We start from the raw sequence: 17,177 nt of genomic DNA, 5'->3' as shown, positions 1-17,177 counted from the left end.
GACCTATTGAGAAATAGGGGTGGGTATTAGGAATTTTTCCTAACGTGAGCTCTCTGCCGACGCAAATTCCCAATCAAGCCAAATCAAGACAAGCCAAATTAAAAAATATCCAGGTTTGATGGGATTCCTGTGCTCTCAGGTGGCTATGAATGCGACCACGGGTGTGTGTGTGGGGGCGGGTGTGGAGGGTGGGGGTGTGGGGGTGTGAGGAGTGGAGGGTGGAGGGGATTGGGGGACCATGTGTTCCTCTTTTGGGAGTTCACTTTAATACTCTGTGGGAGTGGTCCTGACCTCTGATCCCCCCCCCCCCCAGGGAGGGGTCAGAACCTGGCATGCTGGGATTTGGAGTCCAGACCAATACAACTCTCAGGCCTGGGGGCTGGGATAGATGCAAGGGGCTGGGGTCTATGCTCCCAACTGAACAGTGGAGGAATGTAAGCACCAGCCCTGAAAGCTCCTGCCACAAAAGGATTTAAGGACTCAGTCTCAAAACACCTAGGCTAAGCGGGCATCTTGATCTCAGTTTCCCAAATCATAAAAAGTAGATTTCTGTCACTCATCAGCTACCCTGAGTGTAGTAGCTTATTACAAACATCCTGCACAGGCTTGTGCTGGTCCACTCATGGGTGTCAACCCAGACTGAGCCCCTGGAGGGCAGGAAGGCGCCAGGCTCATTTCTGTGTCCCCACCCCAGCACAATGCAAGGGGAGAAAGGAGTCTGGCAGCCTCAGCCCTTGGTTCACTATTCACTGGACAATGGGCACCTGCAGGAATGACTTCAGAGACAACACTTTGCCAGTGTTTGACACCCTCAAGGTCAGCAAGAGGGTGTGGCCTACTGGCTAAGAGATTGAGATAAATGAGGTCAGTGAGCCAGAGGCCTTGAGGCCTTCCACTGTGACACAGGCTTTTATTCTGAGTGTGATAAGCAGACCGTGGAGTAGTTTCAGGAGGAAATAAGCCTGACAAAGTCCACTTGGGTGCCCTGTGGTGGATGGATCATTGAACTTTCTGTTGTGATGACGAAATACCTGAGGGCATCAACTGAAAAGAGGGAATTTTTACTTTGTCTCTTCAGGAGTCTTAGCCCGTGGCTGCATCGGTCCCATGTGAGGAGGCAGAATATCGCAATGGAGAGGGCAATGTGGAGGGAGGACGCTACCTCGTGGTGGCAAAAAAGGACCGGGTGGGGGAGGATGGGGGAGGAAGGAGAAGAGAGACAGACACCAGGGACAGATGTCGTTCCAAAGAGCACACTCCAAAGATCTACTCCTTTAAACTATATCTCACTTCCAATACTGAGTCCCAGGAGCCCATCACAGTATGGACACATCAATGAATCAGTCCGGCAAGTCAGCTCCTCATGAGCCAATCACGTCTCAAAGTGCTGCCTTTGTTTGAGGATCAAGAGTTAACAATATGCCTTCAGGGGACATTTCTAGATTCAAACTGTAGTGGAAGTTTTGGGATGGGGAGACTCCCAAGACAAGCATAGATTCTGCAGTAACCCAGGCAGGAGGGATGAACAGCCAGCCCAGCGGGGAAGGGGGCAGGTGGGAGTCAGGTGAGGGTGTAACTCTGATGCGGGATGAAGAACATGCTAATGGACTGACCATGAGGTGGCAGGAAAAGGGGCGGGACTCGTGGATTCAGGAGTACTGGGGATGTGATAACGCCAGCTCAAGGTGGGTCGGGGGGGGGGGGGGGGGGGGAATTGGGCAAGCTCAATGTAGGCTGCTTAGGCTGCATCGGCAGAGCCAGCAGGAGTAAAGGATGTGGGAGCCCAGCACCCAGGGGAGGAAGGGAGACAGGTACATATCGGATTTTATCTGAGTGAGGAAGAGAGACCATGGCCCCCAGATACCCCTCAACCTTTACTGCGGAAGGATTTAGCTTACACCTCAGTGCCCTTGGGGACAAGTTGCAGCACGCCCGTGCATACCAAGGTGCGTCAAGGTGCAAATCCCTGTGTGCACATATTTGCATACGTTACTTGCACATGCCCTCCCATATCCTGTGTTATTCTCCGGGTGGGAGCCCAGGAGCTTGCACACGCTAGACAAGCATTCTACCTCTGAGTATACCCCAAGTACCTTCTGCATACTTTAAATTGCTGGTAGAGTACTTAATGCCTAAGACACGGTTATGTTTATTTGCCTTGAGACAGGGTCTCGCTGTGTCTCCCAGGTTCGGCTCAAACTCTTGGGCACAAGCGATCGTCTGCTTTCAGCCTCCTGAACAGCTGGGCAGCGGATGGGAAGCAGTGCGCTCAGCTTCTGTCTTGCACAGAGACTGTCTTAACAGTTGTGTTCAGAGAACAACAAGGGAAAAGCCTGTACGTCCTTAGCCACAGTTCTAGTAGCTATGCATACATGAGCAGGTGCTCCTGTCTAAGCATGCATAGACAGAGGCTGGAGGTCAATGTCACGTGTCTTTATCACTCTGCACCTTATATTTTAAAAATGTCCTTTTATGTTTCTTTATTTTGTGGCAGGGGATGTCTGGAGGTCAGAGAGCAACAATCAGGAGTCAGTTCTCTCCTTCCATCACATGGGCTTCAGGGATGATACCTTAGGCTGTCAGAGCATCCCTGACTGATGACTCGCTTGCAGCCCTCTCCACCTTTGTATTACTGTTATGGGGTCTTCTGTTTTCTCCTCCTCCTCTTTCTCCTCTTCCTCCTCCTTCTCTTTTCTTCTTCTTTTTTTTTAACTTTTTATTTAGTGATTTTCGAGTAGGGCTTCTCTGTGTAGCTCCGGTCATCCTGGAAATCACCCTGTAGACCAGGCTGGCCTCACCCTCAGAGATCTGCTGCCCTCTGCCTCCGGAAGCTACGATTAAAGGTGTGAGTTACCACACTCGGCTCAGCTTTTTTCCTTTTTTTTTTAAAATTATTTAATTCAATATACATTGGTGGAGGGTGTCAGGTCCCTTGGAACTGGAGTTACAGACAGTTGTGAACTGCCACATGGGTGCTTGGAATTAACCCAGGTCCTCAGGAAGAACAGACAGGGCTCTTAAGCACTGAACCGTTTCTCCAGCTCTTCTTTTTCCTTTTTTTGAGACAGGATCTCACTGTGTGACCCTGGCTGGGCCTGAAACTCATTCTGTAGACCAGGCTGGCCTCAAACTCACAGCGATCCACCTGCCTCTGCCTCCCGAGTGCTGGGGTTAACAGCACCACATCTGGCCTCTACCCCAGTCTGGAGTTACAGGTGTGCACAGCCACACCTCGCTTTTGCAAGTGAGTTGGGGATCTGGACTCAGGTCCTCATGATGGTACAGACAGCACTTTCCCCACCAAGCCATCTCTCCAGCTCTCCCTGAATCTGTTTGATCCACATTTGGTTGATCCATGGTTGAAGAATCCAGATATAAAGAGCCAGCAGTATACAGGCAGCCATCAGGCTGGCCCTCGAGGCGCTGGGGGCTACTTCTGAGGGGGGTTTAAGAGTTTTCCACGGTTGTGTTTGTTAACTTATTTTTTCCCCTATTCTAGAAAAGCAAGCCACTTCAGTCACGTGTGCAGCCCCTCCTCCATCCATCCGAAGAGCAACCCTGACCTCTCAACAGGAAATAAGCCCTGGCATTTTTATGGGCACTCCAGGACACTCCCTGGTGACCTGCCTCCCTGGCAGACTGCCACACAAGCCTCATGGACTGGGATTCCTCACCATCCATACTTGGCAGAAAGCTGCCGCTGTCCTGGGAGAGAGACAGGCAGAGATGGGACCCACTGCTCCAAAGCCCTGAACCCCATCTTCCTGGAAGTTGTGGTGACAGCCTTGTCCCAGCAGGTGTCCCACTTGGCATGGGTAAGCCACCTGTCCTCAGGAATGCAGGGGTGTGGGGACAACAGCTCTCATCTTTCCTTTGCTGACAAACTCTCTTTGGTCCACCTCCCCCCACCCGATGGGATCATTTACCTTGTCTTGAGAATCAAGCCTGGACAGCAATATGTACTAAAGGTTTTCTGATACCCAGAGCAAAGATGGAACTGGCGGATACCTCTCAAGCCAGGGCTGGAGATACAGCGAAGGTGACCCTGATGTAATTTGGGCAGAGGAATGAGTGAGGACACAAGAGAAAGATTGCCAGCCCCAACCCCGGTGGCTCACTGTAGGCCCTGCCGTTCTTTTCTTCCCTGAGCACCAGAACCTCTTAATCATCAGGATGACCCCTCTTCCCATCACATTTGAGAACAGAATAACCCGTGTGCATGGGTCTGTCTTGAGGGAGGAGGTCGCTGTGTGTCAACAGTAGCATAAAAAGAGCTAAATCTTCCAAGTACGGGGGAAAAAAAAAGAGCTAAATCTGGATTTGGGAGCTCTGTAGACTTAGAACCAGTTCTCTCCAAGCCTTGACTGTTGGAGCAGAGTGGGCCCTACTGGTGGGGAGAAGTGGGAAGAAGAAACATGCCCCACACTTAAATTATACAGTCTAGGGGCGGGAAGCCTGGGTGTTGGGAGTCAATGCATGGCTAGTAATGTCAATACAACCTCCCTGGGCCCCCGCCTCTTCTGTAGTTAATTGCAGTAAATGAAGTGCCATTCACCGGGTTGTTCTGAGGACAAAGGAACATTCAAAGACTCGGGTAGGTGCCCAGTACTGCATGGGAAACCACTGAAAGTCGTTAAGACCAGCGCCTATCACAAATGCAGTTTCCTTATGGGTTGGAGGAATGCTAATAGCAAACCCAGGTAGAAAAAATGAGGCAGAGAGAGAGGAAGTCCTAAAAACTTGCCTGGGTAGGGCGGATCCGGGAAGGTGGAGAGGAGGAAATGGGTTTTGGACTGACCTAACCTTATTTAGAGAAAGGAGAGGTGAAACCGGGTTTTTAGGTTCCCCAGGTTGAGTGCTCCAGCGCAGAGTCCACCCACGTGTGCCCCCCACTGTTCAGGGCGGGTTCACTGATTGACAGGCGCGGAACCTGGGCACAGGGGCTCCGAAGTCCCTGGACCCGAGCCTAAGCTGGACATGTCCAAGATAGACCCCGGGGCACACCGGGAGGGCCAGACGCCAGGCCTGGCACGAGGTGGGAGAGACGGTCACTGCGGGAAAGCAAGCTGAGCCCGGTAGGGGCACAGGCGGTGCAGCCTGTGGCTTGAGGTGCCGAGTGCCCGGCTGGACGCGGCTGCCGAGGGCTGGTTCCGACCGCGTTCGACAACCTTTCGCGTTTTCACAGGGCCGTCCAGGCGCGCAGACAGGAAAACTGAGGACGCAAAGCAGTGTAGGTGAGCCCAGCCACAAGCTCGTAGGTCGTTTAGTCCTCGCTCTCTCTACACACGACTGCGCAGACCGCCCGGTGGCAGCCTCTCTGGGGGGCGGGATGTACTATGGCCCCGCCCCCTATGGGCGGGACTTCCCGTTGCCGCGGGGCAGTTGATTTCAGGGCGGAACGTTCGCGCGGCGAGTGCGCGCGCGCGGGGGGAAGGCATTGAGGGGACGCTGCGGGTTCGTCTCGTCAGGCTCCGCGTGGTGCGCGCGCAGCGCCATCCGGCGCACCGCCCGGCGGCTCCACCCAGCCTGAGGGGCGCGGCCTGGGTGGGAGGCGGCAAGAGCGCGAGCGACACTTGGCGACTCTGCTGCGCGGCAGGTGAGGCGGCGGGTCGGGGCCGGGTGTCAGCACTCTGTGTCTTCCCAGCCCTCAGGACCCGCCCTGAGCGCTCGGGACCCTAGTTCTCTCTGATGTCCTGAGGACCCCTACCTCCGGCATCCCCTGGGACTGCCCGGATCCGCGGCCACCTATAGACTGGACCACCTTTTAATCCCGGGACCCCCTGACCCTCCAGTTTTCCCCTAGACTCATCACACGGAGGACCTCGGCGTCTTCAAGGCCTGAGACCCTGCCACCTTCTGCTCCACATGCCCAACCGAGTCCCCTCTGGCCCCGCCCCCAAACCTCCTCGGGGGGCGGGGGTCTCCCCGGCTGGTGGACTCCTCAACCTTTCTTGGGTGGAGGTCTTCAGGGCCATCTCTCCCCAGCGTCCTTCCTGGGATCTCCTGCCTCCTGCTCTCTAACTTGAGGTTCACAGACCCTTGCAGCTTCTCCTAGAGTGTCGTTGAGGTTTGTGATTTGTTAACAGGAATAAAAGTAGCAACATGCGACAGGTCAGCGGAGGGCCATGTATAACCAAAGAGGAGGTGAGATGTGCTCTCCGTGCGGTGGAGGCCAGTGTGGAACCGCGCTTTAACTCGTGAGACCCATATGGTAGAGAGGCATCACTGGGAGTGAAGGAGTTGGGGAGAAGAAGGCTCTTTTAGGTTGTGTCCTCAGTGCGCGGTAGTTTCTGTTACAACACACAGCCCACCAAACCAGTCCAAGAGAACAAGGCTTCATTATGGTGGCCTAGTTGCTAGGAAGGTGGCAACCTGAAGGACCATCCTGGGATCTTGATTTAGGGGTGGCTTCCATAGGACATGCAAGTCTGTGGCTGTCTTCCTCGAGGTGGAGGTTTGGGGCCAAATGGTACATGTGTCATCCTTTTCAGTCCTGGAACTCTAGAACAAAGATTACCATTTCCTCAGGCTAATGCAAGTCTGTGACTGTCTTCCGCGAGGTGGAGGTTTGGGACCAAATGGTACACGTGTTATCCTTTTCAGTCCTGGAACTCTCTAGAACAAAGATTACCATTTCCTCAGGCTATTGTCATTGATCAACAGGTATGGACTTGCGAAACAGTGGACAGTCTGGTGCCCTGAAGTACTGCTACAAAAAAGAACATACTTGATCTGATGCTTGTGAAAGACAAGGGTCAAACCTTGTTAAAGAGGGAGTGGGGTGCCCTATGTGATCCAGTGTGCTTTGTGCTGGAGGCAGAGGGCACAGCCCCAGCTGGTAAGGCTGGGAGGTGGGGATCATTGCCCAAGCTTGTGGTACATGGTACTTATGGTGCAATGACCTTAAAGGAAGCTGAGGTGGGATTACTTATTTATTTATTTATTTTGGTTTTTCAAGACAGGGTTTCTCTGTAGCTTTGAAGCCTGTCCTGGAACTAGCTCTTGTAGACCAGACTGGCCTCGAACTCATAGAAATCCGCTTGCCTCTGCCTCCCGAGTGCTGGGATTAAAGGCGTGTGCCACCACCGCCCGGCCTGGGGTGGGATTCTTGAGAATAGACTTTGGTGAAGGGAAGGGATGTGAGAAGTGAAAGAGAAGCCGACTCTCAGAGGCTGAGAAGTTGTTGAGGGTCATTTCAGGCAAAACGACAGAAGGGATGAAAAGTCAGAGAGATAGACCCAGCACACCAGATTTTAGAGCCTTGAGGAGTGGGGGGCAGAGCTTTGTCCTTGAACTGATGATAAACAGAACCTGGCATTGAGCTTCCTGTGCTGAGCAGAGGCCTGGGTGGTTTAGGGGAACAGGAAGCCATTAAAGGGCTTATGGAGGAGTAAAGTAGCTTGTATGTTTTTTGAATGCAACAGAACTCATATGAGAACTTTCCTGGGGAGGAGGGGTGCAGAGGTGTCCTCTGAGCAAGAGTGCAAGAAAGACTGTTGTGGAATATTCTTTTGTACTGTGTGAAAATGCATCACTGTGATTGGTTTAAAGTAGCTTGGTTTAATGTAGCTTGTATGATTTTGTTTTTGGTGTGTGTGTGTGCGTGCGTGCTCGCTCGCGTGTGTGTAGCAGGGTGGAGAGCAGGGGACAGCACTTACATCTGTGTGCTTGTGGAGGCCAGATGACAATCTTGGGCGTTGTTCCTCAGGTGCTGCCGCCTGTGTTATTTGGAGGCAGGGTCTCTCACTGGCCTAGAATTTACCAATTAGGCGAGGCTTGCTGGTTGAGCTCCAAGGACCTGCCAGTCTCTGCCGACCCAGCAGTGGATCACTAGTGTACACCAGCACAGGAGACGCTTTTTAAAAAGTTGTGGCGAGGATCAAACTCAGGCCCTATGTTTACAGGCCCAATGACTGACTGATGGAGCCATCTCCCTAGTCCTGGCTTACATATTTTCCCAATGGTCACTTTTGTTGTTGCAGAGACTTGCTTGTAGGAAGTGAGACAGACCCAGGTGGTGTGGTTCAAAAGCTCTTTAGGGCTTAACTAAGCTTCTGAAAACCCGGGCCCAGGACCGGGGCACTGGCGTGGGAACTTCTTAGGTGAGATTCGATCTGTTTGCTCTTAGGTCGTAGTCACCATAGTGTCTCTCCAGGATGACTGTCTGTTTCCCGCATAGGAGACATGCTTCCAACGGGGATGAGGGCCTAATTTGTAGAGGTCAGCTGGGGACCCTTGAAGGAAATGGAAAGGTGCTGAAGGGAACACACGTGGATGTGTCAGCGTTGTCCTCCGAGGGACTGGAGGGGCTGAAGCTGCAAAATCAGTGTCCAGACAAGCACTTTAAGGCAGGGACACAGTGTAGACTGTGGGTTTAGAGATCATGAAGAACAGGGGACAAAGCCTGGATTTGGGAGACAGAGAGGGAACTGGAGATAACCCGGTGCAGGGGGATTTTCTGTGGTAGAGTAATCGGACACCAGCCACACATGGGTGGCAGTCACTTAGAGTATGCCTACAGTAACAGGACTGGATTTTAATGGATTAAATCTAGGGGTCCTGCGAAGCGTGCGCTGAAAGTCTCTCTAGTGTTGTCCCATGGAATGCCTCTGGCTACCCGGGAGGTGCACACACGTCCTCTTTCACTGTCCAGGAACGGACTTAGGGCTGTGTAGGCTGTAGGCAGCACAGCACACCTATATTGACTGGTGCTTTCTGGGTTGCTTTCCTTTCCCCATAGCCTGAAGCCTGGAGCCTGGAGCCTTCTGCCTGGAAAAGTGGCCACACCTCTTCTCTTTTAGCCCTCCTTATCAGTTCTGCTAGGGTTACTGTAGGCTGCTGTGTGATAGCACTGTCTATGCTAGCTGACTGGCTGTGCATGTCTGTTCCTCCCAACTTCCCGGACGCCCTGTTTCTGGGGAATGACTGAAGGCCAGCAAGCTAAACAGAGCAGCCAACCCAGGAGCCCAGGTATGGGAATGAACATGACAGGGAGTCTTGGGGTTGCAGAGGTGCAGACAGTGCCTGGGATAGTCATAGGAGTCTGGGGTGCCAGCTAGGAGCGAGTTATTGCTGTCCCCAATGCCTGGGGAGATGTTGACCAAATTATTAGAGGCTCAGCTTTCACCTCAGAAAAATGAGGGCATTTGGCATTATATAAACCTTAAGATCCCTCCAGCTCTAAAATTTTGTGATTTTTAAGTTGCTTCTGCATCTTCCTGAGGTTAGGGGGGGTCATTTGGGCTCTGTTTGGGTGTTTTACCATTACTGACTTACTAAGTTAATACAAACAGCGGTGTTATGGGATGTGTCACCTCTGATGGGCAGACTAAAGCGGTGGGAGGCGGGTTCCTGGGAAAGCATCCTGTGTATTATTTGTCCTCCCAGCACTCTGGTGTGAGGATGAGCAAGACTGCAGCTTGGTGGATTGGACTCAGTGTGAGTCGTGCAGGAAAGAGCTGTTGGCACTGAAAGATGGAATGAGATTATGCATGCAGAGTGCTTCGTGTTTTGCCCTCAAAGCAGCAATAATCGATTTTTTTTTTTGGATATGCTCTCAAGTCCAGACTTGCCTTAAACTTAATATATAGCTAAGGATCACTTCCAACTCTAATCTCTAAAGTTCTGGGACTGCAGCTGTGTGCCAGCATGTCTGGATAATACTGTCCTCAGAAGGAACTGTGATCTTAAGCATTTTGGTTTTGGTACTGGTGGGATTTTTGCTTTTTCTTTATTAGAATTTATTCATTATTATGTGTGTGATACGTGTGAGTGCACGTGGCACAGCTGTGCAGAAGTGAGTGGACAACCTTGTGGAATCGTTTCTTGCACCCACCTGTTATGGGGGGTGAGTCAGGGTTTCTCTGTTATGCAGCTATTTCTTAATTTGGGCTCAAATATGTAAGCAGCTTGGGAGCACTGCTTTCAAGACGCCAGTTAGCACATTTTTGTTTTGTTTTGAGAAAGTGTCTACAGGGCCCTGGAACTCACAGAGATCACCAGCTTGGCCTTGAACTCACAGAGGTCCACCTACCTCTGCAGCCCAAGTGCTGAGATCAAAGGCGTGGGCTACTGCCCAGCTGTAGGTGGATTTTCTGTTGTTACTTCTTTTAACGATTGGTCTTGTGCTCAAGGTCAGGGTTTCTGTCTCCTGTCAATTGTTTTAAAGTGTGTGTTTGTGTTCCCCAGAGGCCAGGGGAAGGTGTCAGATGTCACTCTCTGCCTTATTCCTTATAAAATGGCTCTCACTGAATCAAGTTCCAGGAATCTTCCAGGCTCTGCCCCCTACAAAGGTGGGTGCTGGAGGTCCTAGTTCTTGTGCAGCAAGTAATTTTACCTACTGAGCCGTCCCCCCAGCCCCATTGTTTCTGTTTTAGGGTCTCACTTTGTAGCTTAGACTGGCCTGGAATTCACAATGTGGACCATGGTGGCCTTAATTTAAACTTTTGATATCTTTCTTCTGCTTAAGCTTCCTGGTTGCTAGAATTGCAGACATGAGCAACCATGCTTGGCTGTCTTTGTTGGGGGAGGGGACACATGAGCAACTATGCTTGGCTATCTTTGTGCGGGGGAGGGGATGGGGGTTGGAGGGGTGCTGAGGTCATCTCATGCTGTATGCCCAGACTGGCCTTTTACTCAGCAGATGGCCACAAGTGCCTGCTGCCTAGCTGCTGAGGTCTTGGTGTAGTGAATACACCAAGTGGCAGAGACCAGCTTCCTCTTCTCTTTTGCTTTTTTGAGATAAGGGCCTGCTTTGTCGCCTGGGCTGCCCTGGAACTCATTGTGTAGATAAGTCATTATCTTAAACTTGAAGTGATCCTTCTGCCTCTGCCCCCAAAGAGCTAGGATTAAAGGAATGGCCACCATGCTCGCTCCATGTTAACCTTCTCTGAGGACCTCCAGGCTTTGGGTCTATGGTGGTTTGAATAAAAATGGCCCCCGCAGGCTCATATATTTAATGGCTAGGCACCAGGGAGCTGCACCATTTGAGAAAGACTGGGAAGTGTAGTCTTGTTCTTGGGCCTTCAGAAGAGAGCTCATTGCTGGCCACACTAATCTTGTCTGACTGTAAGTGGTCCTTTTCTTGTGTCACGTTTGTTACAGACTGCAGATGATTTACAGGTCTGCGCTTGGCTGTGGTGCTGGGAGGCAGGGAAGGCATCATGGATGCTAGGCAGCTCTATCACTGAACTACCTCTCTCGCCATGTAAGGGTCTGTCCTCAGAGGCACTACTGCCTGCTCAGTGTTTAAATGTGATGCCTGCCCTCGCTGCTGGGGGAAGGGGGTAGGTTTTGAGTATCTGTTAACCTTCCCTTTGGTGTGATGGAACTGTGCAGCCTATGGCTGCACATGTTCCTGCAGGACTATGTGTGAGATGCTAGAATCTAGGGTTTTGAGCCTAGTGGGCAAGCCTTGATTACTGAGCTGTAACTTCCTGTATCTTTGTACTTAAAGCCTGTAGAATGCTTGTTTGGTGTAGCACTGGCTGGCCACAAACTCACAGAGATCCGCCTTCCTCTGCCTCCTGAGTGCCGAGGCTTGCACAGACTTGGACTTAATTTAGTTATTTGTTATGGCACTTTTAATGTAGCCCTCACACCCACCTCGCCTTATGGACACTCTCATGACGACTCTGACTTGTTCATTCTCCTCTCTGATCTTTGTGAGTGTAGAACCTTGGTGGTAGCCAGCCTTTAAAATAAGGCTGCTTGTATAAAGCTCCACCAGCCATACTGGGTAGCTCACACAGTGCTCTTGGACCTGAATGGTTCAGGGTCGCCTTGCTCCTCAGCTGGGTGACGCTCATTCTCCCAGGAGGCTGGTCCGGCTTTCCAGGGTTGAGTTGCAGAGGACAGGCTGCACAGTGCTTGTCAGACTTTCATTTGTATCCCATTTGGTGGTGTGCAAGTAGCCAAAGAAATCACAACCCTACAACCAGAGTCGTGTAGGGTGTGGCTAAGTGGAGGCTTGATGGGAATTGTCAGTGGTCCACCATGGTGGGTAGGAGGTGGGTTCCTCATCACAGCTGCATGAAGATGATCAGTTCCTTTTCTCTAGTCTGTCATCTTTTGGACTCTGATGAACATTGTAAAAAACTAAATGTTTTAAAAATTTATGTATTTAATGTGTATGTGTGTCAGTGTGGGAGTATATGCATATGAGGCAGGTGCCTGTGGAGGTCAGGTGTTAGAGCCACTAGAGCTGGGGATTCCTGCGAAAGTCTGTAAGAACAGTATATGCTCTTAAGCACTGAGCCATATCTCAGCCCTTCTAAATAGATGATGAACACATATTTAATGCTGGATGCCAAGGAATAAAATAAAAAAAAAATCAAGGCAGTTTAGCTACTACAGAATTCATTTGCGTAAAATAGCTGTGATTTCTTATTCTAGGCACAAAACATTCTGCTGAGACTTTGCTGAAGGTTTTAGATTAAAAAAAGGACAGTAACTGCTTCTAAGAGTCTGCTTTGGACCTGAATTTACATTTAGAAAACACTGGTAGGTTTTTATGAAAAAAAAAAAATGGGTTGCTATGATGACTTGGCTTTGAGACTGCAAACTGGTGACGACACGGTCACCTAGGAAACTGAAAGCTGCAGCATCCAAGAGGCCTCCGAAGGGTTTTGTTGCTGTTGTCTGGAATGTGATTGGCTTAGAGGAGTGGCCGTTGAGGAGGGAAAGGAACACCAGAGGTAGAATGGCCTCCAGAAACTTCTAGGCACAGATCAATCTGGGCAAATCTCCCGCTTGGGCCTTGGTCTAAAAACAAAGGGGAGATTTTGGGCACTCTGGATTATTATGAGTTTGGCGCTGATCTTTTGGCTGCTGAAAAACAGGAAATGAGGTAATGTCTTTAAGCATGTAGTGTTTATAAAGAACTGTAAATGTCTAAATATGGGCAGCTATGCAGTTTATAACCGCGCGGTTCCTGTACTGAGTCTAAGTGTCTTGTGCATCCCCTGCTGGTTGCTTTCATCCCTAGAGGCCCACAGCAGCCTAAAAGCCCAGAAGCCCCTCTCCCTGTCCAGGTGGGACTCCCTGTGAGACTGTGCACGGGCTGACTGCAGAGACCTCTCCAGACCACCTAACTCAGACCGAGACAGAGCCGAGCAGGAGCCAGCCACAGTGTGCCTGCCCAGAGCAGAGTTCTGTCCTGTGAGTGTCTCGTTCTCTCGGAGAACTTGAAATCGTTTGTTTTTGTGTTATTTTGCTGAGGTCTGGGTGAATGTGTTTGGATGTTAACTGTGATACCTACGGTGTATGAGAACAAAAGCAGTTGAACAGTAGGAAGGAGCTAGAGAGTTTTCAAGTTCAGGCTGTGTCATTTCTAAGGCATGCTGGCTGCTTGTGCCTGTTTGAGGTCCAGCTGTAAACTGCTGGGTAGAGGTGGTCCCCCAGGCAGGAGACATAACCACTCTGAAGACACCTTATTTTGGTGGCCTTGAGTGAGTCTGCTCCTGTTAACTTCAAACAGGAAGTGTAGCAGCATCTCGGTGTGCCGTCTTTCAGGGACTCCCCCCACTCCTCTCCTCTGCTCTCAGCTGTGGGGCACAGCTCAGTTGCTTGGTCCAGCAGTTTGGTTTGTAGAGCACTTTCCCTCTGGAGAAGACTGAGCTGGGAAGTTTGGCCAGTTATAGGAATCTGTACCTTAGAGTTGGTAACAGAATCGATGACTATGAATCTGCTCATTGGACTCTTGGGGTGGGACTTATGGGCTCTGTGTGCAGCGGACAGACAGGTTATGTGAGATGGAGTACTTGTGACTTGCTTTAGAAAATCTCTAATAGAGCTGGACAGTGGTGGTGCAGGCCTTTAATCCCAGCACTCAGGAGGCAGAGGCAGGCGGATCTCTGTGAGTTCGAGGCCAGCCTGGGCTACAAGAGCTAGTTCCAGGGCAGGCTCCAAAGCTACAGGTTTTTCCCTGTCTCGAAAAACCACTCCTCTCCCCACCAAAAAGAAAATCTCTAATAAGTCACAAAAACAAAGTAGACTCGGCCATGTGTGGGGACTGCAGTGAGGTGGGCACCCACACTCCGCCAGCCCTTCTTCCCTTGGGGCAGGTGGCATTCTCGTCAATTTCACTGCTTTGGTCCATGGACTAGTTTCTTAGCACTGAAGAAAGGTCAGGGACCCTGGGGGACTTTGGAAGCCGTGAGTGCCCCTCTCCATGGAGGGAGGATGGATGCATTCACATGTTTCTAGGGGTGACTGCAGGGTCCTATTCCTCCATCTTGAGGGTAGAACCTGTAGACCCATTGAGCTTTGTGGTTTCTCCTGGACAATTATTTTTGGTGCCCTAATTAAAGAGGAAAAAGATTAGAATGTGCACAACAGTTTTCAGTCTGGTGGGGGTTGGCAGGGCTGGTGTTCCTCCCACCGCTGACCCTCCGAGGAGCGCTGTTGCTGCGCGTGTGTGTGTGTGTGTGTGTGTGTGTGCGCGCGCGCGCGCGCTGATGAGTGGAGGGCTCCTTTTCCTCATTTGTTTTGAGCTGGAGTCTCTACTAGTTTAGGCAGGCCTTTAACTCAGGGTCCTTCTGCTTGTGCCCTTCTAACTGATGGGATCGTCGGTGTGCCCTGCTCATATCTCTAACTCAGCAAGCAGTTCTGCCGCTCAGAGGGCTGTCCTTGATGGGCAGGGTCAGAGTCATTACAAATTTTGCACACAAACTGCTCACTGTGCTCCTGGCATCTTGCATTAGTGAAGGACTATTGAAGATGGCGTTATCAGTCAGTATACTGTGATCCTACATGTGACTTACTTTGAATTTTGAATAGTTTCTGATAACACGGGACTAAAATTAGGATATGTACTAGGCTCTCAAATTACATGAAAAATATCAGTAAAAATCCTGGTAGAAAATGGGTAAATGTACCATAATTCTCAGTGATAGTAGGATGTAGGCCTTCAAACCAAATTCTCTGCATAGTTCCTTGTGTTTTTTTTTTTTTTTATAATGTATACATTGTATACAATGTTCTGTCTGTGTGTATGCCCGAAGGCCAGAAGAGGGCACCAGACCTCATTACAGATGGTTGTGAGCCACCATGTGGCTGCTGGGAATTGAACTCAGGACCTTTGGAAGAGCAGGCAGTGCTCTTAACCACTGAGCCATCTCTCCAGCCCCAGTTCCTTGTTTACAGTAAACATTAGTTCTAGAATCAAGGGAGTTGAGAAAAGTGTGGATGGTTTTTGTCTTAAAGAGACACAGGGTAGGGGCTGGAGAGATGGCTCAGTGGTTAAGAGCATTGCCTGCTCTTCCAAAGGTGCTGAGTTCAATTCCCAGCAACCACATGGTGGCTCACAGCCATCTGTAATGGGGTCTGGTGCTCTCTTCTGGCCTGCAGACATACACACAGACAGAATATTGTATACATAACAAATAAATAAATAAATACATATTTTAAAAAAAAAGAGACACAGGGTAAAAAACACAGTGTGGAACTAGCTCACAATAGCTGCTCACTCTGCCTGCTGTGTGACTCTTTCCTTTCTGTCTGCACGAGACACTCGAACCCTTGACCAGTGGAGGCCAGGCAAGGGTAGCAGTGGCGGTGGAGGAACTGTTTGCATGGATCTTTTCATAGATGGCATTTTTCAGGTATTCTATAGATGGAGAGTCAGGACCTTTGATTTCAACCCTATCCTTTACTGTCTTCCAGGGTACTTGTAAAAACTCTTTCCTCTGGGGAGTAGAAACTGGTCTAATGAATTTCTCTTTAGGATTCACAGATGGAGTCAGTGGAAAAGACAACGAACAGAAGTGAACAGAAATCAAGGTAAATAAAGTCAGTTAGGATATAGAGGGACTGTGCTGGGAGGAGAACCCAGAGCTGCCTACCATGGTTTCCTCCGACGCAAGAAACATACCAGAAGGTGGCTTTCTACTCACAGAAGCCTTCCGAGTCCCATCTCCAAACCAAGCAACATGAAACTGGAGGGTAGGGAGGGGCCGAGGACTGTGAGTGGCCAGCAGGTCCACTTACTGGCAAGCGATGCCGAATGAGCAGCTGCCCCTGGAGAACACAGTGGGTCTTCCATGGCAGAGAACCCGTATTTTGTCATTTGTTCTCACAGTGTTTACAAGCTACATTCAGCTTCACAGACACCATCACGTAAATGTCACAGTGGGCGACAGGGACTTTGTCTTCTGGCAGTGAGTGGAAGGGCAAATGTTTGACCTGAACATTCTAGATGTTTCTAGACTGGAGCTTGCAGTACTTCCAAGCTGACTGTTGTCTTCCTCCCTTGTTTTTAAATAGAAAGTTTTTAAAGAGCCTCATTAGGAAGCAACCTCAGGACCTGCTCCTGGTCATTGGGACTGGTGTGAGCGCAGCGGTGGCCCCCGGGATCCGCGCGCTCTGCTCTTGGAGGAGCTGTATTGAGGCAGTGATCGAGGCTGCAGAGCAGCTGGAGGTTCTGCACCCTGGGGACGTTGCTGAGTTCCGGAGGAAGGTGATGAAAGACCGGGACCTGCTGGTTGTGGCCCATGATCTGATCCGGAAAATGTCTCCTGTGAGTCTCAAACACAGGACTTGCTTTGGGGTCTAGGCCAGGTTGAACTCTAGGCCTCCATGAGCAGAGGCACTCATTTTTGTGTACTCATCCTAGAAGGTCACCATCCTTTTTTTTTTTTTTTTTTTTTTTTTTTTGAGACAGTGTAGCCCTGGCTGTCTTGGAACTCTTTCTGTAGACCAGGCTGGCCTTGAATGCGAGATCTGCCTACCTCTGCTTCCCAAGGTGTGCACCACCATGCCCAGCAGGATGCCACCCTTTTAACCCCCTCACATTGGGCTGCCTGCAGGTGCTGGATGTTGTCCTGCTGCACTGTTGGTGTGAGGTTTGTGAGGCGCTGTGAATGTGGCGTTGGCTAATCACACCTCTCTAGATGACAGTGGTCCTCAGAAGACATTTTCAGGTGGGGAGTCCGTGCTGTTTGCTAGTAGAAATGACACAGCAGAGCGGGAACATAGTCGGTGATGCAGGAGACAGTTAATGAGGTGCCGCCAGCTCGTGAGTTTCTGTGTCTGGTGGGTGTTGAGCACCGTGTGTGAAGCTGGAGTGGGCTGCTTCCCACTGGTCTGTGCGCCTGCCGTCAGTGTTTAGAGGAGGGGAGGAAACTGGAGGTGGGAGAACGTGAAATGGTCAGCGTAAAGGACGGGAGGTTCTGGGTTAG

General features: G+C 50.6%; 1 protein-coding gene across 7 annotated transcripts in view; it reads left to right on the top strand.

Moving 5' to 3' along the window:
• The first annotated feature begins 4,581 nt into the window (after positions 1 to 4,581).
• Positions 4,582 to 17,177, top strand: part of Fam118a (family with sequence similarity 118 member A) — a 29,384-nt gene continuing 16,788 nt past the window's right edge. For 2 of the 7 annotated variants that reach the window (XM_041672124.1, XM_041672119.1), the window contains exons 1-3: positions 5,498 to 5,596; positions 15,725 to 15,780; positions 16,264 to 16,516. In XM_041672124.1, coding sequence (XP_041528058.1) covers positions 15,734 to 15,780; positions 16,264 to 16,516 — 300 coding nt within the window. In that variant the 5' untranslated portion in view covers positions 5,498 to 5,596; positions 15,725 to 15,733. Of the gene's footprint in view, positions 4,595 to 5,458; positions 5,597 to 12,612; positions 12,848 to 12,985; positions 13,159 to 15,724; positions 15,781 to 16,263; positions 16,517 to 17,177 lie in introns of those variants that run through there. The other 5 variants (XM_041672121.1, XM_041672122.1, XM_041672120.1 and 2 more) reach the window with 5 other exon arrangements.

The sequence above is a fragment of the Microtus oregoni genome, unplaced genomic scaffold (genome assembly GCF_018167655.1).
Source record: "Microtus oregoni isolate MIOR12 unplaced genomic scaffold, Mior012 000022F_ref0000154, whole genome shotgun sequence".
Taxonomy (NCBI): Eukaryota; Metazoa; Chordata; class Mammalia; order Rodentia; family Cricetidae; genus Microtus; species Microtus oregoni.
The sequence above is the reverse complement of the archived record's forward strand: the minus strand, read 5'-3'. Positions and strand labels throughout refer to the sequence as shown.